The sequence below is a fragment of the Erpetoichthys calabaricus genome, chromosome 8 (genome assembly GCF_900747795.2).
Source record: "Erpetoichthys calabaricus chromosome 8, fErpCal1.3, whole genome shotgun sequence".
In the NCBI taxonomy this organism is placed as follows: domain Eukaryota; kingdom Metazoa; phylum Chordata; class Cladistia; order Polypteriformes; family Polypteridae; genus Erpetoichthys; species Erpetoichthys calabaricus.
This window is the reverse complement of record NC_041401.2, coordinates 160,250,459-160,271,668: the sequence shown is the minus strand read 5'-3', so window position 1 is coordinate 160,271,668 and position 21,210 is coordinate 160,250,459. Positions and strand designations below refer to the sequence as shown.

At 39.9% G+C, this 21,210-nt stretch overlaps 1 protein-coding gene across 3 annotated transcripts in view; it reads right to left on the bottom strand.

Moving 5' to 3' along the window:
• The window catches only part of mib2 (MIB E3 ubiquitin protein ligase 2), a 201,051-nt gene that overhangs the window by 53,997 nt on the left and 125,844 nt on the right, over window positions 1-21,210 (bottom strand). For all 3 annotated transcript variants that reach the window (XM_051930372.1, XM_028807675.2, XM_051930373.1), the window contains 2 exons: window positions 20,853-20,960; window positions 1,472-1,576 (listed from right to left, as the gene is read on the bottom strand). In XM_051930372.1, the coding sequence (XP_051786332.1) occupies window positions 1,472-1,576; window positions 20,853-20,960 (213 nt within the window). The remainder of the gene's footprint in view (window positions 1-1,471; window positions 1,577-20,852; window positions 20,961-21,210) is intronic.

Sequence of the window (21,210 nt, the reverse complement as noted above, 5' to 3'; positions counted from 1 at the left end):
TCAGTGTAAGACTTTTTTCTGGCTATATCTGTCTATAGGCTTGCACGATTATTAATTGTCATATGTCTTACTTGAATGTCTTTACCTTGCTACATACCTCTGTATATGGCTGGCCTAAAAATTTTACATTTATTTAATTATTGCACATTTTGACCTTAATACCTATATTTTTGACTATTACCTCAACTACTAACTTTTATTTATTTATGCCATATTCACTTGTTCAATGACTGTCATTCATCCATCCATTTTCTGCATGTGGGAGAAAACCAGTGCAACTAGAGAAAACCAACAATGACATCCATACACGTGGATGGATCTCATGTGTGGAATACTTTTTAGCTGACAGATGTAAGGTGACAGGCCTTTAACCTGAGCCTGGTCAAGCTGAACTGTACTGCAATATATGATGGGATACTTAGAATGTAAAGCTGCATTTCAAGAGTGTTTGCATAGTTTAGGTTATTTATGAGGTTTGAGTCTCAAGGAACTACCATGAGCTGGGTTTGGGATTTGTTTGTTGCTTTTAACTTTGAGTGATGATGTTGCTTTGCAAAATTTGATTATTTTTTTAATATTTTGAATATGGTTTGAGAAATTGTAAAGTGTCAAGCATGCCCTGCTAGTAGATTATAAGAGCCTGTCAATAATTGAGGCAAGATGTCTGGTTTACGTGCTCATTGGGCAAGAAGCTGCCTTCTATTAAAGTAACTGACACTTTAAGAGTGTCTTGTCACTTCCTTACAAAGAAATCTCTTCTTCATTTTTGATGGAGAAGATATAATTAATAACTAAGAAAAGTACCCACTTGGGAATGTTCCCCAGTGCCTTACTGTTGCTAATGGGACTGCTTCAAGATTTCACCTACCCAGGTTGTGTGATTTTATGCATTTTTATGTACTTCATATTATTAATTTTGATGCAAAAAAATGTTTGTGAGTGAAAGCTTAAAGCCAGTCTATTTGTCTATGTGCTAGTAGTGGGCCAAGAAGTTAAATTGTGAATTCCTTGTCTAACTGCAGTCCCTTAAGCACACAAGGGGATGCCTTTGTTGTAAAACCCCCTATTAGTGGTAAACTGGGTTGAAATAAAGGTTTGAAAGTAAAGACCTCCCCAGACAATGAGCAGCCTACCATAGAGTTACCAAGGCTGAAACACATTTGGTGCACCTTGAACAGTAAAACAGGTAACAGATTATTATAGGTAACAGTTATATAGGTGGTTAAAACATTTCTCACTATACTTAATGTAAAAAAGAACCTAAGAAGTTAATTAATACCTTTTCATGTAAGGTGCATGTCACAGGTCATCTAATAACATGATAAAAGAAATAAAAAAAAAAAAAAAGTTCTCCAGCTAATTAAAATAATCTTTATTAACAGCAAAAATATAGTATTTCCTACTGGTATGTTCACACTGATAAAATCTGTTGGCAGAAAGCTGATATCCATAACTTTGAAATTTTACTCACAGGTGCCATACTGTCCGTCCATTCGCCATGTCCAACTTGTAATCTCTTTACATTGTCCATGTCATCTAGAACCCGCACAAGATCTCCCACTGCAAAAGTATTTACCTGGGCACATAAAAGGAATTACAGGTAATGCAGTCAACTCCAGAAATATTGGCACACAAAAAATAATAAAATCATTAAATATAATCCAGATAATACATACAATTATCATAAAATTCCTCAAATAGTTAGAGAAATATTTATTTAATAAAAACAATTTCTGCAATAGTGTTGTTATATCTTCAGAATAGTTTATCTTTTCAAAAATGTATTTGGCAAAATTACTGGTACCCTCGAAGAATACAGTAATCCCTCGCTATATCGCACTTCGCGGCTTCACTCCATCGCGGATTTTATATGTAAGCATATTTAAATATATATCGCGGATTTTTTGCTGGTTCGCGGATTTCTGAGGACAATGGGTCTTTTAATTTCTGGTACATGCTTCCTCAGTTGGTTTGCCCAGTTGATTTCATACAAGGGACGCTATCGGCAGATGGCTGAGAAGCTACCCAGCTTACTTTTCTCTCACTCTTGCGCTGACTTTCTCTGATCCTGACGTATGGGGATTGAGCAGGGGGGCTGTTCGCACACCTAGACGATAAGGACGCTCATCTAAAAATGCTGAAAGATTATCTTCACGTTGCTACCTTGTGTGCAGCTGCTTCCTGAAGCGACATGCTGCACGGTGCTTCGCATACTTAAAAGCTCGAAGGGCACGTATTGATTTTTGCTTGCTTGTTTTTCTCTGTCTCTCTCTCTCTCTTTCTGTGCTCTTGACGGAGGGGGTGTGAGCTGCCGCCTTCAACAGCTTTGTGCCGCGGTGCTTCGCATACTTAAAAGCCAAACAGCCCTATTGATCTGTTTGCTTTCCTAAGTCTTTATGACAGTCTCTGCTCCTGACTCGCACTCCTTTGAAGAGGAAGATATGTTTGCATTCTTTTAATTGTGAGACGGAACTGTCATCTCTGTCTTGTCATGGAGCACAGTTTAAACTTTTGAAAAAGAGACAAATGTTTCTTTGCAGTGTTTGAATAACGTTCCTGTCTCTCTACAACCTCCTGTGTTTCTGTGCAAATCTGTGACCCAAGCATGACAATATAAAAATAACCATATAAACATATGGTTTCTACTTCGCGGATTTTCTTATTTCGCGGGTGGCTCTGGAACGCAACCCCCGCGATGGAGGAGGGATTACTGTACTATAATTAAGAGCAAATAAATTTGCATCTTTGGGGAAAAAATGTTTCTTGATGTTGCCTTTAGAGTCTGGGAACCTTTGGTGACTAAGAACCATTTTCACTTTCACTGGGGTATAAATATGAGGTAACACATAAATAAAATCCTTTTGTCATCCATCAACATGGGTAAAACCAAAGCACTCTCAACTCAAATGAGAAAAATAGTTGTTGCACCGCATACAGTGAGGAATGGCTACAAAAAATATTAGGCCCATAATAAAGAACTTCGAAAAGCATGGAAGTGTTGAAAATTTGGCACATCTGCATATTGCCCCCACGCACAGTGAGGAAGATGCTAAGAGAGGCAAAGAGGAGCCCAAAGATCACAGTTTTACAACTGCAAAGTTTAGTTGAGTCTTAGGGATTCACTGCTTTAAATTCAACTGTGAGATAACACTTCCATGACCACAAGCTTTATGAATGAGTGGCATGAAAGAAGCCTTTTCTGAGTACAAGACACAAATCCCACTGTCTCAACTTTGCCAAGCAACATTGGAGATACAACTGGAATCGTATGTTGTGGTCACACAAGACAAAAATGTAACTTTTTGGCCACGTAAACCTTCACCATGTTTAGTGAAAAAAGGAAACTGTATACAAAGCAGGGCACCTCATACCCACCATAAAATAGGGTGCTGGCTCTTTGATGCTTTGGTGCTGTTTTGCTTTCAGTGGTCCAGAGGCTATTGTTAATGGACTGAATTCCATTAAATACCAGAACATTTAGCAAAAAATCTGGCTGCTTCTGCAAGACATCTGAAACTGGGCCATGGTTGGGTCTTCCAACAAGACAATTATCCGAAGCACACATCAAAATCAACAAAGAACTGGTTGCAGAAACACAGAATCAATGTTTTAGAAATGGTCCTCTCAGTCTCCAGATCTGAAACCAAATGAAAATCCATGGTCTCAATTGAAGAGATGAGTTCACAAGAGAAAACCCAAGAATCTCCATAAGTAGGAAATGTTCTGCATAGAAAAGTGGTCCACAAGTGTTCGCCAGCCTTGTTAAACACTGCAGAAAGAGGATGAGTGCTATCATTCTCGTCATGGGAGGCACTACCAAATACTCACATTTGGGGTGGCAATATTTTTGGAATCTGCCTTATTATGTTACTAAAGGAAAACTTTATTTTGTTGTAAAAGTCTGTTTGACAATAAAAGCAAGAGGCTTACCCAATTGTTTAAGCAATATCACTCATTGCATGTGTGGTCCCTTTAATGTATTAATTCTTCACGGATTTTACAATTTTTCATATACTGACTGAATAACTGATGGAGTGGACTGTATAATTTATAGTTTTCTGATGAACACTGGTGTGAACAAATTATGCTGTTTCTTTTATTATAGCATCTTTCAGTAAGCAGGCATAACACTGAACAGTAAGAGTCTAAAACTGTAGACACTGCACTTCACCTCCTTAATTACAATGTTGCACTGTCTGGGCTTTTTCAGGTTTTTAAATTTTTCACATCAACAACGGTTTCAAAAAGTGCCTCTTATATACTATCTAGTGCAATGGTTCTTAACATTTTTTAAGTCACAATATGGTGAAAGCTAAGAATCTCTGCCTAAAATTGTATATGAGAATGCACAGCAAAAAGCAACCTAATAGAATTAAAATGTGCAATCTCAAATATATAAACAATTATTTTAACATTTTTCTTTAGAAAGCATTAATGCAGTAAAATGTATCTATGTCATTCATTTTCAGTACATCAATTCTCAAATTAAGGTAGTAGACAGAGGATTCAACCCCTAGCAGCACTGGGCACAAGGCAGGAAACCAGCACATTTCAGGGCACACTGATGCGCACACCCACACTACGCCAATTTAGAACCACCAACCAACATAACATGTTTTCCTTTCATATGCGGGCATAAAAGCATAGTATTTAATGTTGTAAAGTGAATGTAAAAAGTTAATACTGTACTGACAAGTACAAAATTATATCTATAAAGAACATGGCTGCAAATAGCATACAATTTAAAATTGAGATAATATGCAAAAAAACATACATAATGTATTTTATATACTGAAAACATAACTTGCTAAATAAATTTCAATTTATGTCAGAAAATAAAAGAATATAAAAATAAATCTGAAAAATAAGGTTTCTGGGTCTATTCAGATATTCATAAATCACCTGTAGTCCATTCATTTATACTCAAGATGTCAATAACCACAGGTTAAAAAAAAAACACCTGGGGCCTCATATATAATGCTGTCCATAGAATTCACACTAAAACATGGAGTACAGACAAAAACAGAAATGTGTGTACACACAAAAAAATCCACATGCATAAAGCTGTGTGTATGCCAACTTCCAGGTTCTTCCCGGTCAGCATGAAATGTAACGCATGTGCATGCGCCTGCCGCCCCATCCCAACTCCTCCCAGAATCATGCCTCTTTGAATACGCAAATCAATATAAATAGCCTCTTAAGTTAAGCATTCTGTGAAAAAAAAATGGCAAAAGCACGGAGGAAAAAATGAAGAATTTCAGAGAATACCAAGTGAAGGCAAGGATAAATTTATTATTTGTTGGTTTAAGCAGTGGTATAAACAACAAAAGAAAGTTGATCGAGTGGTGGAGAAACTCAAAAGTTCAAGTTCAAAAAGTTGCACAGTGCCTGAAATAAAAAAAGAAGTGGTCAGATATAAAGTTACTGTGAAAAGGCGAGTTGTAGCCCACTGTCTGAGTGTTATATGGAAACGTATTAGGGTACAGAGTGGAAAAAAGGTTGAAATTTCCACTTTAATCACATAGTTTATTTTGTCATTAAAGTAGAACGTCATAAACTTTGTTTTAAAAGCTTTTAATTCAGTAGTATCTCAAATCCCATCCTATCTAAAGTAGCACGTTAAATGCTTCATATTATATGTGTCCTTTATGTGCTCTATGTGTGTGAATCACTACATTCTTCAGAACACAGAAAACACTTCATTCATGATATTACAGCTCTGTGAACAATTTAAGTACAGTACTAAGATGTATACTTGATATCATTTTCATGATGATAGGGATTAAAGCATGTATAAAACGTGGGGGCACGGTGGCGCACTGGTAGCAATGAGCTGGCACCCTGTCCAGAGATTGTTCCTGCCTCCCACAAGATACTTGTTGGGCCATGTGCGACCCTTGAAAAAACAATTTATTGCAGCAGTACTGTCTTTATCAAACATACTAACCCCCAATTCCTGACCTTCCTTTTCTTTATCCAAGTAACCAATTGCCACACAATCAGTTCTGTAATAAATGTCAAGCCATCTGTAAGCTTTAAACACAGATTCTTCAAACCTTTTAAGGAACACTGAAATATCTTCGTAGTACATGTTTAATTATTCCATCCATCTATCCATCCAAGGTGGTGCCAGTCCCAGCAAGCATACAGTGCAAGGCCAGTTCATTGCTACCGCTGTCCACCAAGTCCAAACGTTTAATTATTAACAGTATACATTATTTAAATGCAGTTAAAAATTTATCTGTATAATGTAATATATATACTTTACTGCATTTCACCTTAAAAACGATATCAGGAGCTCCAAGAAGATAGCGCTGTGTGTGTGATTACTACTGACTAATTGTTGTGAGCTGTACTCATTCCCGGCAGCAGCCAAGATGATTTAATACAGATACATTCTTCAGAGCTGATGTTCACTTCAGTGCACACATAATGCGTTCGTTCGTACAGAGTTCCCTCTAAATGAACACACACATTGAAGCATGATGCGATATGCAATGTGAAAAATGCACACCAAGCAGTAGTTAAGCTAGAATGCAGAACATATGTAGTATTTGATTGATACAGAAATACTGATCAGGAATAGATTTTTCTTTTTTTTTCTGGGCAACATTTGAATTTGGCTCAATAGCACCCTCTAGAGACCACAAATCATCTATGTGGTATTTGATTGATGCACCGGGACCAGACATACACTGCATTTATTTATGTCTTACAATTCCAGTTATTCACAGAAACCTGGTCTCTAAAATGCCACGTAAACCCTAATTCTGTTTAAAGTAACTCTGGTATTGGTCTTTGAGAAACCTGGTTCACAGAGGTAGATTTCTCCACAAATAACCCGGTTATGTGGTTGTTCATGCAAGCCCTTTACATGGTTACAGTTAAGGGTTTTGTAATCTTTGCATGTCTGTTGCCATCTGTTCGCATGCAAATGTCTTAGCTTCACACACACTTTAGAAGCCACAGGTAAAGCATGCACAAAATACATTTCCTGAGGCAAATGCTCAGGTGATCACAGTATGTCTTCACCTGGTTGAAATAATTTGTCTCAAAATTTCAGAAATCGCTACATTCATGTTAATGAGTTGAATATGCAAGCTAAGATCAGCTGCACAATCTTGGTAGCAGAAGGGTAACGCATTAAATGTAACATGCATTATGTAGTCCAACTACTTTTTAAAGTAACGAGTAACCTAACGCCATACTCATTTTATTGAAGTGAAAATACCTGTGCCATTATTATCCCAGCAGCACTGGGTGTAAGGCAAAAAGCTCAAGTACCTGAGTGCCACTACTATGCAGGGCTCAGTTGCACAGCCAAGCAGAAGAGAGTGTGCTGCATGCAGTCTGGCAAAAGAGACATATTATTAAAGTGTCAGTGTAGTTTTCATCCACCTACAGTGCAACCAGGTTACGTAGCAGCCAAAATAAAAAATAAAACACATATTGAGGAGCAAACAGTAAGAGAACAGAAAAGTAAAATTTAAAAAAAGAAAATCCACAACCAGTCAAGACTAACATACAGTGGCAGCCAAATGTTTTGACAGTGACACAAATGTTGTGTTTTGCAAAATTAGTGGTGGCAATTCATATTGTTTTGATATTATTGTGCAGAGTGGGCAGATGCATATTAATTAATTGCAAAGAGCTTTATTAGCATAAAAAGTTAACTTTATCACAAAAACCCATTTTCACTTATTTTGGCCCTGGCACAAAACGATCATAAAAGTGTCCAGCAAGCACCAGAACCATCTCCACCTGAGGAGTCAGCTACAGAATTCTGCCCAAGAACACTGCCATAAAAAAGAATGGTATCAAAACATCCTCCAAGAGCAACTTCTCTCAACAAACCAGGTGCAATTTGGTGATGATCTATGTATTTTCCAGCATGATGGGAGTACCGTGTCACAAGGCAAAATTGATAACGAAGTGGCTCGAGAGATCGTAACAAGTTTGGACTCATGGCCAGGAAACTCCCCAGATCTTAATCCCACTGAGAAACTGTGGTCAATTCTCAAAAAGTGGGTGGTCAAAAAGAAGCCCACAAATTGTGATCCACTCCAAGCACTAAAAAGGCAAAAATAGATCACCACCAGTCAGGATTTGGCCCAGAAGCTGATATCCAGCATGCCAGAACGAATTGCAGAAGTTATGAAGAAGAAGGGTCAACACTGTAAATATTGACTCACTACATAAGTTTGATGTATTTGTCAATAGAAACCTTTGAAACTTATGAAATGTTTATAATTGTTCTTCAGTACACCACAGAAACATGTAAAAAAATAATCTGAAAATCCTGAAACAGCAAAGTTTGCAAAACACAACATCTGTGTCACAGCCAAAACTTTTAGCCACTACTGTAAAGGCTACAATCGCAACTGCTGTCCATTCATTCCAAAATATATTATCCTCAAGTAACTGTAGCCATGGTGTGCAAAGAGGTTCTAACTTAACTTCTTTTTTGCATATGGTGAGTACATTGTGCCACAAGCGTGAGCTTGGGGAACAACTTAAGGTTTTGGATAATTACATTACTCCCATGGAATACACAAGGGAGCAATAATGATTTCTCTATTCCTTTCCTCTCTGCAGAAAGGAAGATTGACTTGCCTCCAACTGTGACGTCACTTCCGAGGTCGTGCCACCATCAAAAACGGAAACGTAGCCATCTTGGACAGACTCTTTTAGGATAACAAGAAGTCTCAACAGACTGCACTTAACATGAGTTTTTTATTTTTGTGCCTTTTGCACCTTTCAATATATGGGGTTCACCTTCGAGGTGCACCAGACCTTTTATGACTGTCTGTCTTATCTTTACAATCGTTTAATGTCTCCTCTCAACCATCATGCTGGCATAAGAATAGTATTTCTTTGTAGATACTTGTGTGCATTTGAGCTTTTGTTCTATTGCACTATGTCTGTGTGCATTTTCCATGCTGCTGGAGAGTGTGAATCTCCCAAAGGGAATCAATAAAGTACTACCCATCTGTCTAAAACATGATGTTGTGGCTTTTGGGTGGATGGTAGCTAACAAATATTAATTGTTTTTAATCTTTTAATAAGCTTGTGCACAACACAACTAAACAATTATCCACTGGAGAGTGTTGGTAGCAGAACAACACAATTCCTCTGAAATCTAGACACGTAAACTTGCATTATTGCTCTCTAGTTGCTATATACTGTAACCTTTTAAAGTCAGGCTCAGTTTTGTCCATTTTCTGCTATTTTGATTAAACAGGCCACACATTCTCCATATTTAACCCAACATGCATGTTTCATACATCAAAATTATTTCACAATATTTACACTGGAGAAGTAATTATAAGTTTTGTATATAAATTACAACACAGTAAGATAGTACTAGAGTGTTGTACCGTGTTAGCCATTATGGATGTAATGAGAAGTCTAAAGCTTGCATATTGTAATCTTTTTAGTTAGCCAATAAATGGTGTCATTTTGCTTGACTTCTCATTATACAGTAAGGTGAAACATTCAATCAAGTTACTACCAAAAATACATTTTAAATGCTATTTTCATTGGCATAATTATTGTAATAAGTTTTCAGACACCATAAAAGTGATATACAAATTATTGGCAATAACCAAAAAATATGGCTATGAAATCTAAACAGCTAAGGGGTCTAGTTTTATTGGTTTGAAATAGTAAAAAAAAGAAAAACAGCGCCACTGTTCAATTTAAAAAATTAATTGTATGTAATTACATGAAAATGCAGAAATAACTTGATGATTAGTTCCTAATACAAAACAGTTTTAATAACTGTTTGCCTAGTTTTGTGTAATATAAAATAAACAGTGAAACACTAAACAGCTTAAGCCATTTTTTTTACTTTTCTTTTTTTTAATTTTGAGCCACAATGCAAATTAGACTAGCACTTTGGTCAATAATGCTGTCTTTAAAATTAAATGAAGACAAAAAAATAGGACATTATTGATTTTTGGACTATTTAGCCAATTGCTTAATCAAACCAGTTTATTTAAACTGGCTGGTTCAAATGATGCTCTTTTTTTTCCTAATAACAGATTGATCACAAGAAATGGTCACAAGGGACAGTAGGGAGGTTAACGAGAGCACAACTTAATTAGCGTTGAGGCAGGAATTCTGTAGCGCAGCAGCAGTGGTCGACAAGCTTTTCTACCAGATGCAGTTTCTCCAACTCTCTATGAGTGGTCAGATTACCTGGATTTAATTAATGCATAGGAGTTGTGTTAAAAATTGCAATTGTAGAAATTTTGAATGCACTAATCGCACATGTTAACAGCCCTAAAGAAAAGTATTCTTTTTTTCATCTTTTACTATTTTTAAATAAATTACCATATTTTAAACATGCTTTACTGAAGGCACATGTAGTATACTTTCAAATGGATACCAGGAATTGTTCTTTCAGAATATAAATGCTGCACCTGGTGAAAGAATTGTGTTTTGAGAATAAATTACAGCATAATAACATTTGTAAACTCTAAGCTTTTATTTAAAAATGTACTTTAAAAGTTGCACTTATTGTCATAACTGGTGGACTACATTTATAAACATCACAAATACAACACAGAAGGCATACCCAAATGGTGAGGAAAATTTCTTTCTCTGCCTTTACTGTTTTCAAATAAATTATCATATTATTAAAATGTTTACTGAAATGTGCATGTTCTATATGTAAGTAAAGGCATATGTTTGGTATCATTCTTTTCAGAATTTATCGAATTTTAATGTGATGTTAGATTTTGAGATTCTTATTCCATTTTTAAATTATAAACTAAAAAATATCAAGAATATCAGTTCCTGCGAGACAAAACTTTGTACCAAGATATTTAACCACATCCGGGGCCAGAAATAAAATACAAAGAGTTGGACAGCAGCTATCAGGCTTTTAAATGTTTGAAGCGCCGTGTGAGATACAGATCACGCGGCACGGCAGCAGCTGTAAACCGGCAGCTGATTGAGGAAAGAGGTGGGAAAAAAACTGTATTTGTTTCTATTTGTATCACTGTTTAATAGGGGGTTTCAGAGGAGCGACCATGTCTCCATGGGGTGCATTCAGTCCCCCTCTTCACAACGCGAGCGTCAGAGACACGAAGTGGCTGACACGTAGAGCAGGCAAGGGGGGTTGTCTGTATGTTCCCAATACCATCCTACACCTTTTGACTGATCTGGACCAAATTTGTTCTCTAGGACCATGCAGCCAAAACAGCCAAATTTGGATACCAAAATTTTGAAACTGGAGGTCCAGGCGGGTTGTTTTCTTTTCTTGAGTGCTACAGTTTGCACACCACTGCCACCTGCTTCTTCAGTGTAAGTAAAATATCCGAACAGCTACACAACATGCCTAGAGCTTAACATTAATTGTCTGTACATGCTGTTTCTATCTAATGTGAGAGAATGTGGGAGAATTGTGCACTTTTGCAGCAGAGTATTGGGTCAGCTGCCCACCTTCAACTAAGAGGACGAGTCAGACATGATGCTTCACTACACTTCTTGCCATTCACCTCCTTGCCAGTCAGTGCAGGCAATGGGTATGCTGCAAAGTCAAAGGGAGAAACTTTGGATCTTAGCTAATGGTGCTCAAATTCCCTATGGAATAGCCAAGGAAATTCTGTCGCAATAAAATAATCTGCTGCTCCCCTGTATATGCTCTTTATGTTAATATATTGGTTTCACAGGTTACTGACACTTATGTACATCAAAATCAAGTACTGCTAAAATATACAGAGATACTCGCATCACAGGGCTAACTACGTACTAAATGGCAAATGCATTTTTTGGAGTCTGATCCCAGAAAACGTCTTTTTAAAAAATGCGAATAGATTTCTTTTCTGTCTGTAACAGCTTTCAAAAATATTAAACTTAGATTTTCAAAAATGTACTGCAGAAGCTCTTTTAAACCACTGCAAGTAAACATTTATACTGCCATTTAAAATTCAACCGCACTAGTCCAGCATGAAAGCTAAGCAAGCAGCACTAAGTCCCAGTAATGTTACGTCAGATAACCATTAATTACCTGTTTACACTAACACATACCTGTATACAACAGGCTATCTAAAGTAAAATCAGATAGCAGTAGTAATTGTGTTTTGTTTATAAAAAGACAAGACTCCGAATAAAACTGTGTGCAATGAAAGTTTAAAAAAAAGACTTAAAAGTCGGGGTAAGAGAAGTCACCTCCTCCTGCAGTTATTCTTCCCAAGTCACACTGCGTTTCCTGTATTCCAAACGACAAACAAAACTCAAAATGGATTTTAAAAAAAATAACACTTTATGGAACCACAACTTATTTGAAATTGAGCAGAACTATGGAAGCGTGTGTGAGAGTAACGTTTCATTACACTGATCAGGAATATACGCTAAACAGCATGTGCTTTCATTATAATACTTTCCATAAGAACTGGCATGCTGCTGCTTGAGGGCCGAGTCTGGTGGCAGCAGGTAAATGGTGTGTTACTATGTACTGTAAATACTTCTCAAGCTTACTTTAGATAAATATTGTTACACTTAATGCTTTTATAAACCTTGTCATGCACACGCGATTAGGGGATAGTCAAAAGGCTCAACGGTGCGTGGAAAACCAAGAGACGGGGGACTGAAACAGGGCACTAATGCTTTTCTCTCCTTCCATCCACAGAAAAAAACGTCAGAATAAAAAAGCATTCCTATCCAACATAATGCTCCCATCCACTACCATCCCGACAATAATAAGAAGACTCCTCTTCCGGCTCCAAGAAAATACCTCACTTCCAGTCCCCTTCTGATGTCCTCATTTCCGTCCTCTGCTACTGACGTCATCTCCAGCCACTACTACCTTCTATTCTATTACACCAGCTGCTGTTAATTATATTTCTTGTATAGCCTCCATATAAGTCGGAGCATTTTTTTTGTTTTCTGTCAAATGTTTGAGTTGGTTTATGACCATTTCACTGTACTGGAACCCAAAACCAGTATATGGGGAGGCTCCCCAACACTTAACCTGTGTCTGTGTGATTTTTACTTATCACAACCTATACACCAGAACTATCTTGTTGTGTTTACATTAACTTCTTAAATTTATGTTACTGTAATTTACTTTAATTTTACTTTCACATGCAGAATTTGTTTTCTTACTATAGCAGAACCCTAATTTAATATTCCCATATTCTACTTTTTCCCACATTTTGCATTGTTGAATGATGTGAGGGGGTGATGAATGGTTTTTCAAAATGAACAGTAGTTTTGAAAAAAAAGGAGGAATGTTTGTGTTTTAGTTAAATTTTACTATACAAATATTTGTATCAGTAATTTACTCTATTAAAAACAGTTCCACAGATTTTATAAGTGTGTTGTATCTTTATTGTAACAAAAAAAAACAATTATTAAACATAATTTTTTTATTTTTTAACTAATCCAGAACTCAGCAATTTCATGCTGATGTTTTCAGTGGTTCCCTGCACAATGATGGTGGCACTGTACTGTGTGTAAAACAATACAGGATATGCAGTTGGCAAGATAACGTGCATTTTTCATTGTATTGTTAATTAAAATTAATAATTACAATTATAATATCAAAAGCAATAATTCACAATTACTAATATTGTCCTAATCGTACACCTTCATTAAACCATTCAATTTAATGCATGTGTCATGTAAATGTGAAGTTAAAGTAAACCATGATTCAATATGTACAGTATTGCTTTTGATCTAACCTCCCAAAAACCTTGTAACGGTACAAGATTACAGATCAAACCTTTACATTGAAATCTGTTGAAGCTACCACTTTTATAGGATCTGCTACAGGGTGAAAATTATATTTATGCCTGAAATTCCCATGGTTCCTACTAATTTCCAGTTTTGATTCAAAACAATACAGTTTCCTGAAAAATTGTGTTTTGTAATGACCACTAGGTCAGGTCAGTAGGAAAAGCAGGAATTTATCTTTGGAAGTAAAGTTTTACTCATGGCAAACTGCATTAAGCATACTCCATAGTGAAGATCTCCAGTGAGCTAATAATATTAGGCTCTGGTATTAAAAAAAAAAACAAATAAACAAACAAACATCGCAGACAGAAACAGGTCCATTGTCTTTGGAAATGTAAATATGTGGCATGCAGAACTATTCAATCACCCCGAACACCATCATAATTCTCTGCACGACAAAAGATTTGTACGCATATTTATCCATTCAGTATTTTTAATGTGAACAATACATTTCCAAAGTCAAAAAAAAACCATTTTCTGTAGATATTCATCTGAAAAAGAAAAACTCAAAAGTTAGTGTTTACATTTTAAGCTCTGTGCTTTGAAAGCTCCGGATTTACAGAAATGACAAATTAATTATGAAAAGCACAAAGGTGGCAGTAATTTGATCGTAATTAAACATAATTATGTACTGGGAAGAGAAACAATACGTGCTAGACTTCATTAAGAGGAGAGCAAGAAAAAAAACTAATATAAATAATTGTGCAAAACTTAGTTTTGCAACTATGGTATTGACAGTGATAGTGATAATGGGGCAAATGGAGACCATTTTTAGGATGGAAGTAGGGAGTGGGTTAAGAATGCAAGTGATAGCCCTCATTTTTGACACCAAATTAAAAATGTATTCCTTATTTTATAGTAGTAAAACTTGAAAAAGCAGCAAATGTTAGACTGATGGGATAAATCTTTACACGCTCAGAGGAAAAGGCACTGAACAAAGAAGCATTGATGTTGTCGATTTTATCCATCCATCCATTGTCTCCCGCTTATCCGAGGTCGGGTCGCGGGGGCAGCAGCTTGAGCAGAGATGCCCAGACTTCCCTCTCCCCGGCCACTTCTTCTAGCTCTTCTGGGAGAATCCCAAGGCGTTCCCAGGCCAGTCGAGAGACATAGTCCCTCCAGCGTGTCCTGGGTCTTCCCCGGGGCCTCCTCCCGGTTGGACGTGCCCGGAACACCTCACCAGGGAGGCGTCCAGGAGGCATCCTGATCAGATGCCCGAGCCACCTCATCTGACTCCTCTCGATGCGGAGGAGCAGCGGCTCTACTCTGAGCCCCTCCCGGATGACTGAGCTTCTCACCCTATCTTTAAGGGAAAGCCCAGACACCCTGCGGAGGAAACTCATTTCAGCCGCTTGTATTCGCGATCTCGTTCTTTCGGTCACTACCCATAGCTCATGACCATAGGTGAGGGTAGGAACATAGATCGACTGGTAAATTGAGAGCTTCGCCTTGCGGCTCAGCTCCTTTTTCACCACGACAGACCGATGCAATGCCCGCATTACTGCGGATGCCGCACCGATCCGCCTGTCGATCTCACGCTCCATTCTTCCCTCACTCGTGAACAAGACCCCGAGATACTTGAACTCCTCCACTTGGGGCAGGATCTCGCTACCAACCCTGAGAGGGCACTCCACCCTTTTCCGGCTGAGGACCATGGTCTCGGATTTGGAGGTGCTGATTCTCATCCCAGCCGCTTCACACTCGGCTGCGAACCGATCCAGAGAGAGCTGAAGATCACGGCCTGATGAAGCAAACAGGACAACATCATCTGCAAAAAGCAGTGACCCAATCCTGAGCCCACCAAACTGGACCCCCTCAACACCCTGGCTGCGCCTAGAAATTCTGTCCATAAAAGATATGAACAGAATCGGTGACAAAGGGCAGCCCTGGCGGAGTCCAACTCTCACTGGAAACGGGTTTGACTTACTGCCGGCAATGCGGACCAAGCTCTGGCACCGATCGTACAGGGACTGAACAGCCCTTATCAGGGGGGCCGGTACCCCATACTCTCGGAGTACCCCCCACAGGATTCCCCGAGGGACACGGTCGAATGCCTTTTCTAAGTCCACAAAACACATGTAGACTGGTTGGGCAAACTCCCATGCACCCTCCAGGACCCTGCTAAGGGTATAGAGCTGGTCCACTGTTCCGCGACCAGGACGAAAACCACACTGTTCCTCCTGAATCCGAGGCTCGACTATCCGACGGACCCTCCTCTCCAGGACCCCTGAATAGACTTTTCCAGGGAGGCTGAGGAGTGTGATCCCTCTGTAGTTGGAACACACCCTCCGATCCCCCTTATTAAAGAGGGGGACCACCACCCCGGTCTGCCAATCCAGAGGCACTGTCCCTGATGTCCATGCGATGTTGCAGAGGCGTGTCAGCCAAGACAGTCCTACAACATCCAGAGCCTTGAGGAACTCCGGGCGTATCTCATCCACCCCCGGGGCCCTACCACCAAGGAGTTTTTTGACCACCTCGGTGACCTCAGTGCCAGAGATGGGGGAGCCCACCTCTGAGTCCCCAGGCTCTGCTTCCTCATTGGAAGGCATGTTAATGGGATTGAGGAGGTCTTCGAAGTATTCCCCCCACCGACCCACAACATCCCGAGTCGAGGTCAGCAGCGCACCATCCCCACCATATACAGTGTTGACACTGCACTGCTTCCCCTTCCTGAGACGCCGGATGGTGGACCAGAATCTCCTCGAAGCCGTCCGAAAGTCATTCTCCATCGCCTCCCCAAACTCCTCCCACGCCCGAGTTTTTGCCTCAGCAACCACCAAAGCCGCATTCCGCTTGGCCTGCCGGTACCTATCAGCTGCCTCCGGGGTCCCACAGGACAAAAGGGTCCTGTAGGACTCCTTCTTCAGCTTGACGGCATCGTTCACCGCCGGTGTCCACCAGCGGGTTCGGGGATTGCCGCCACGACAGGCACCGACCACCTTACGGCCACAGCTCCGGTCAGCTGCCTCAACAATAGAGGCACGGAACATGGCCCATTCGGACTCAATGTCCCCCACCTCCCTCGGGATGTGGTCGAAGTTCTGCCGGAGGTGGGAGTTGAAGCTACTTCTGACAGGGGGCTCTGCCAGACGTTCCCAGCAGACCCTCACAACACGTTTGGGCCTACCACGCCTGACCGGCATCCTCCCCCACCATCGAAGCCAACTCACCACCAGGTGGTGATCAGTTGACAGCTCCGCCCCTCTCTTCACCCGAGTGTCCAAGACATGTGGCCGCAAGTCCGACGACACGACCACAAAGTCGATCATCGAACTGAGGCCTAGGGTGTCCTGGTGCCAAGTGCACATATGAACACCCCTATGCTTGAACATGGTGTTCGTTATGGACAATCCGTGACGAGCACAGAAGTCCAATAACAAAACACCGCTCGGGTTCAGATCAGGGGGGCCATTCCTCCCAATCACGCCCTTCCAGGTCTCACTGTCATTGCCCACGTGAGCATTGAAGTCTCCCAGCAGAACGAGGGAGTCCCCAGAAGGTATGCCCTCTAGCACCCCCTCCAGGGACTCCAAAAAGGGTGGGTACTCCGAACTGCTGTTCGGTGCATACGCACAAACAACAGTTAGGACCCGTCCCCCCACCCGAAGGCGAAGGGAGGCTACCCTCTCGTCCACCGGGGTAAACCCCAATGTACAGGCTCCAAGTTGGGGGGCAATAAGTATACCCACACCTGCTCGGCGCCTCTCACCGGGGGCAACTCCAGAGTGGTAGAGAGTCCAGCCCCTCTCAAGGAGATTGGTTCCAGAGTCCAAGCTGTGCGTCGAGGTGAGTCCGACTATATCTAGCCGGAACCTCTCAACTTCGCGCACTAGCTCAGGCTCCTTCCCCTTCAGAGAGGTGACATTCCACGTCCCAAGAGCCAGTTTCTGTAGCCGAGGATCGGACCGCCAAGGTCCCCGCCTTCGGCCACCACCCAACTCACACTGCACCCGACCTCCTTGGCCCCTCCCATAGGTGGTGAGCCCATGGGAAGGGGGACCCACGTTGCCTCTTCGGGCTGTGCCCGGCCAAGCCCCATGGGTGCAGGCCCGGCCACCAGGCGCTCGCCATCGAGCCCCACCTCCAGGCCTGGCTCCAGAGTGGGGCCCCGGTGACCCGCGTCCGGGCAAGGGAAAACGTCGTCCAAAATTGTTTTTCTTCATAGGAGGTTTGTTTAACCGCTCTTTGTCTCATCCCTCACCTAGGACCAGTTTGCCTTGGGTGGCCCTACCAGGGGCATAAAGCCCCGGACAACAGAGCTCCTAGGATCATTGGGACACGCAAACCCCTCCACCACGATAAGGTGACGGTTAAAGGTTAAAGGCACTGAACAAAGAAGCATTGATGTTGTCGATTTTATTAATAAAATAATTCAAACATGTATTACACTGTTTAAATAAACAATATAATGGGATATTAGTTGGTTTAAGCAATTAATTAATTGCATTAAATTAAACTAATTTAGGAATAATATGATGATCTGACAGCTTTGAGTTAATTATATTCTAATTGATGCTGTTCAAACATTTGTCTATAAACAGTAAGACTTGACTTTCTAAATACCCATTCAAATGACCTTCCTCTAGCTTTACGGACATATAATTCAATTCTAAACCACGTAGAAGATTTAACAAAAGAGACAGTCTGTTCTTTGAAAGGGGACAACTAATCCCAAAGAAATGTAAATGCAAATTGGATTACACTGATCCACAGAGTCGATAGCTGAAAGCTCGACAACAAAATTAGAAAAGGGACTATGACCAATATTCTTAATATTCTAAACTGTGATAACACATTGTTTATGACTTAGGCAATGGGACATTTGAATCAATATAGCTGTAATGAGTTTGTGATTAGGAATACACAATTCAGTACTCACAAGATTGTCAACATCAAAACCAGCAGTGCAGATCAAATCTAAAATATGACCTTATGTGTATAGAAAATCCTGGGATTTGAGTCCTGCAAAAGTTTTGCTGATGACACTGCTATCATGGGCTGCATCAGGAGTGGGCAGGAGAACGAGTATAGGAACCTAATCAAGGACTTTGTTAAATGGTGCAACTCAAACCACCTGCAACTGAACACCAGCAAAACCAAAGAGCTGGTGGTGGATTTTAGGAGGCCCAGGCCCTCCCGGACCCCGTTATTATCAGAGGTGACTATGTGCAAAGGGACTGCCAATACTGATGCTCTGTGCAAGAGAGGACAGAGCCAACTATACTTTCTTAGAAGCCTGGCATTCTGCAACATCTGCAATAAGATGCTGCAGACGTTCTATCAAACGGTTGTGGCGTGCACCCTCTTCTACGTGGTGGTTTGCTGGGGAGGCAGCATAAAGAAGAGGGACGCCTCCCGCCTGGACAAACTGGTGAGGAAGGCAGGCTCTATTGTAGGCACGGTACTGGACAGTGGACAGTAAGTAAGTATGTGTGCGCATGTGTGTGTGTGTGGGCATGTGTGTGTGTGAGTGCATCTATCTATCTATCTATCTATCTATCTATCTATCTATCTATCTATCTATCTATCTATCTATCTATCTATCTATCTATCTATCTATCTATCTATCTATCTATCTATCTACCTAAAATGAATGAAACTGCATCAGGAAAAGTTTTCACTTTTACAAGCTTTCAGAAATCAAATTATATAAGCAAAATATAACAAAATCTTTCTCATAGCACAGAATTTACAATGCCTGAAATCCCAAATAACAGTGAATGTTAAATATGCATTATATGCAATTTGCCAATAGTGTCATTAATTACTAGTTTTACCAAAAGTGATGCCAACACAGTAATCAATATGATAATTAAAGTTAACAGTGCCTGTCTGTTCTTCAATTTACATGAAATTTGGCAAGTATATTTATCTTGGTCACAGTCTAAATACAGGCTACTATTTGTTTGCCCTGGTCCAATAGGGCAGCTTGGGGGCTGCTTCTTTGAAAATATCTTTCTATGCGACAAAATATTTTCTTTCATTATGAGTCCCAAATCAAGGATACATACAAACACACTGTCATGAAAAGTTTAGGGATAAACTAAAGGAATTAATAAACTAAAGGAAGACCTACTTAAAATGCAGTGTATGCATCACCTTAGTACCAACTGGGGCCATCTTGCAGACTTCAAAAGTTAAACATTTTCATTGAGGATACACCCTGTCGGATTTAGCCATTTACATTCTGTGGAATAAAGTTGCTATTTCTGCTTCCATTTTTTTACATTCATTTTCTAATGCCTTCTAGAAAGAGAACCAATTTAAATCAAAGATCTGCTGATGCAAGAAGAAATTGTCTGATGCAAGATTCTGAAAGTATAGAACAACAAAATAACTGTTGCATTCCACCAGAGGAATGCTCAGAAAAGAGGCAGAAAGTTAAGAGAAATAATAGAGGAGCCAGAGAGTAGATAGAGAACATCATATTCAGAGAAAAAAGGGCTAGAAAGCATCCAGTGATGCTCACAGCAGTTGGAAACCAATCAGGAAAGGTACGTTTAGGTAGGGGAAGCTCAAAGTCTACAGGATCACTTCAAGCAGCTGGAAAATGACTGGGTGAGACACACACCTGAATCACTGGGAAAGACACTACAGAACTATGGTCATAGCAACTGGAGATTGATCAACAGAGTCATAGGGAGTTAAGAGAAGCCTCACCAGGCCTATATTTAGTGCCTGCTCAAAGGTCTTTACACAATGCCAGCGATTCACTGAGAGACAGGGGAGATAAAATTAACAGTGGTTTTAGATATAACCGTCTATGGGATTAAGCGTCTCTATAAATGCAAGTGCATTTATTATTTTAATTTAATTCTTTGTAAATAAAATATCATTATGCCTTATAGTGTGCAATATGTATTTATTCACAAAATTAAACCAAATTCTGTTTATTCTACAGTTTTCAAGTTGTAACCTACATGTTACACTCGAGGAACTCTTGCTAGTTAAATTATAAAAATTACTGCCTACAAGTGAGCCCTCAAGAACGAAGCTTTGATTTGCTAAATCTCCTGCGTCATTTCTTTAGAATTTCCTAAATGTTAAGCTGTACAGTCAACTACTGATTGCTTATTCTGGCACAGTTTTGTACTGAACATTCTTACCTTGGTTAAAGCACCAGGGTGAAAAGTCCATCGGATGTTATTACCATACTGGACTCTGACATCTCCCCGATCAGTAATCCTGTGAACAGTTCCTATACGGCCAATATACTGCAAAACATGAAACGGGAAATGGATGTTCATCAATTAGTTGCAAAGTAAATGCTAGCAAGGCTTCATGCTTTGCTTGGGATAGCCTAACCAGACAGCTTCAATTTCACCAATTTATTTATTCCTTCATCTTAATGTGAAGCTGCTACTGAATGCTACTGGCTTAGCTATAGGCTAGGTTAGGTAGATTTTATCCCCTGTGGATTGAACTATACTGTAAAGATTCTGTTCTAGGCAGTCATATTTATTT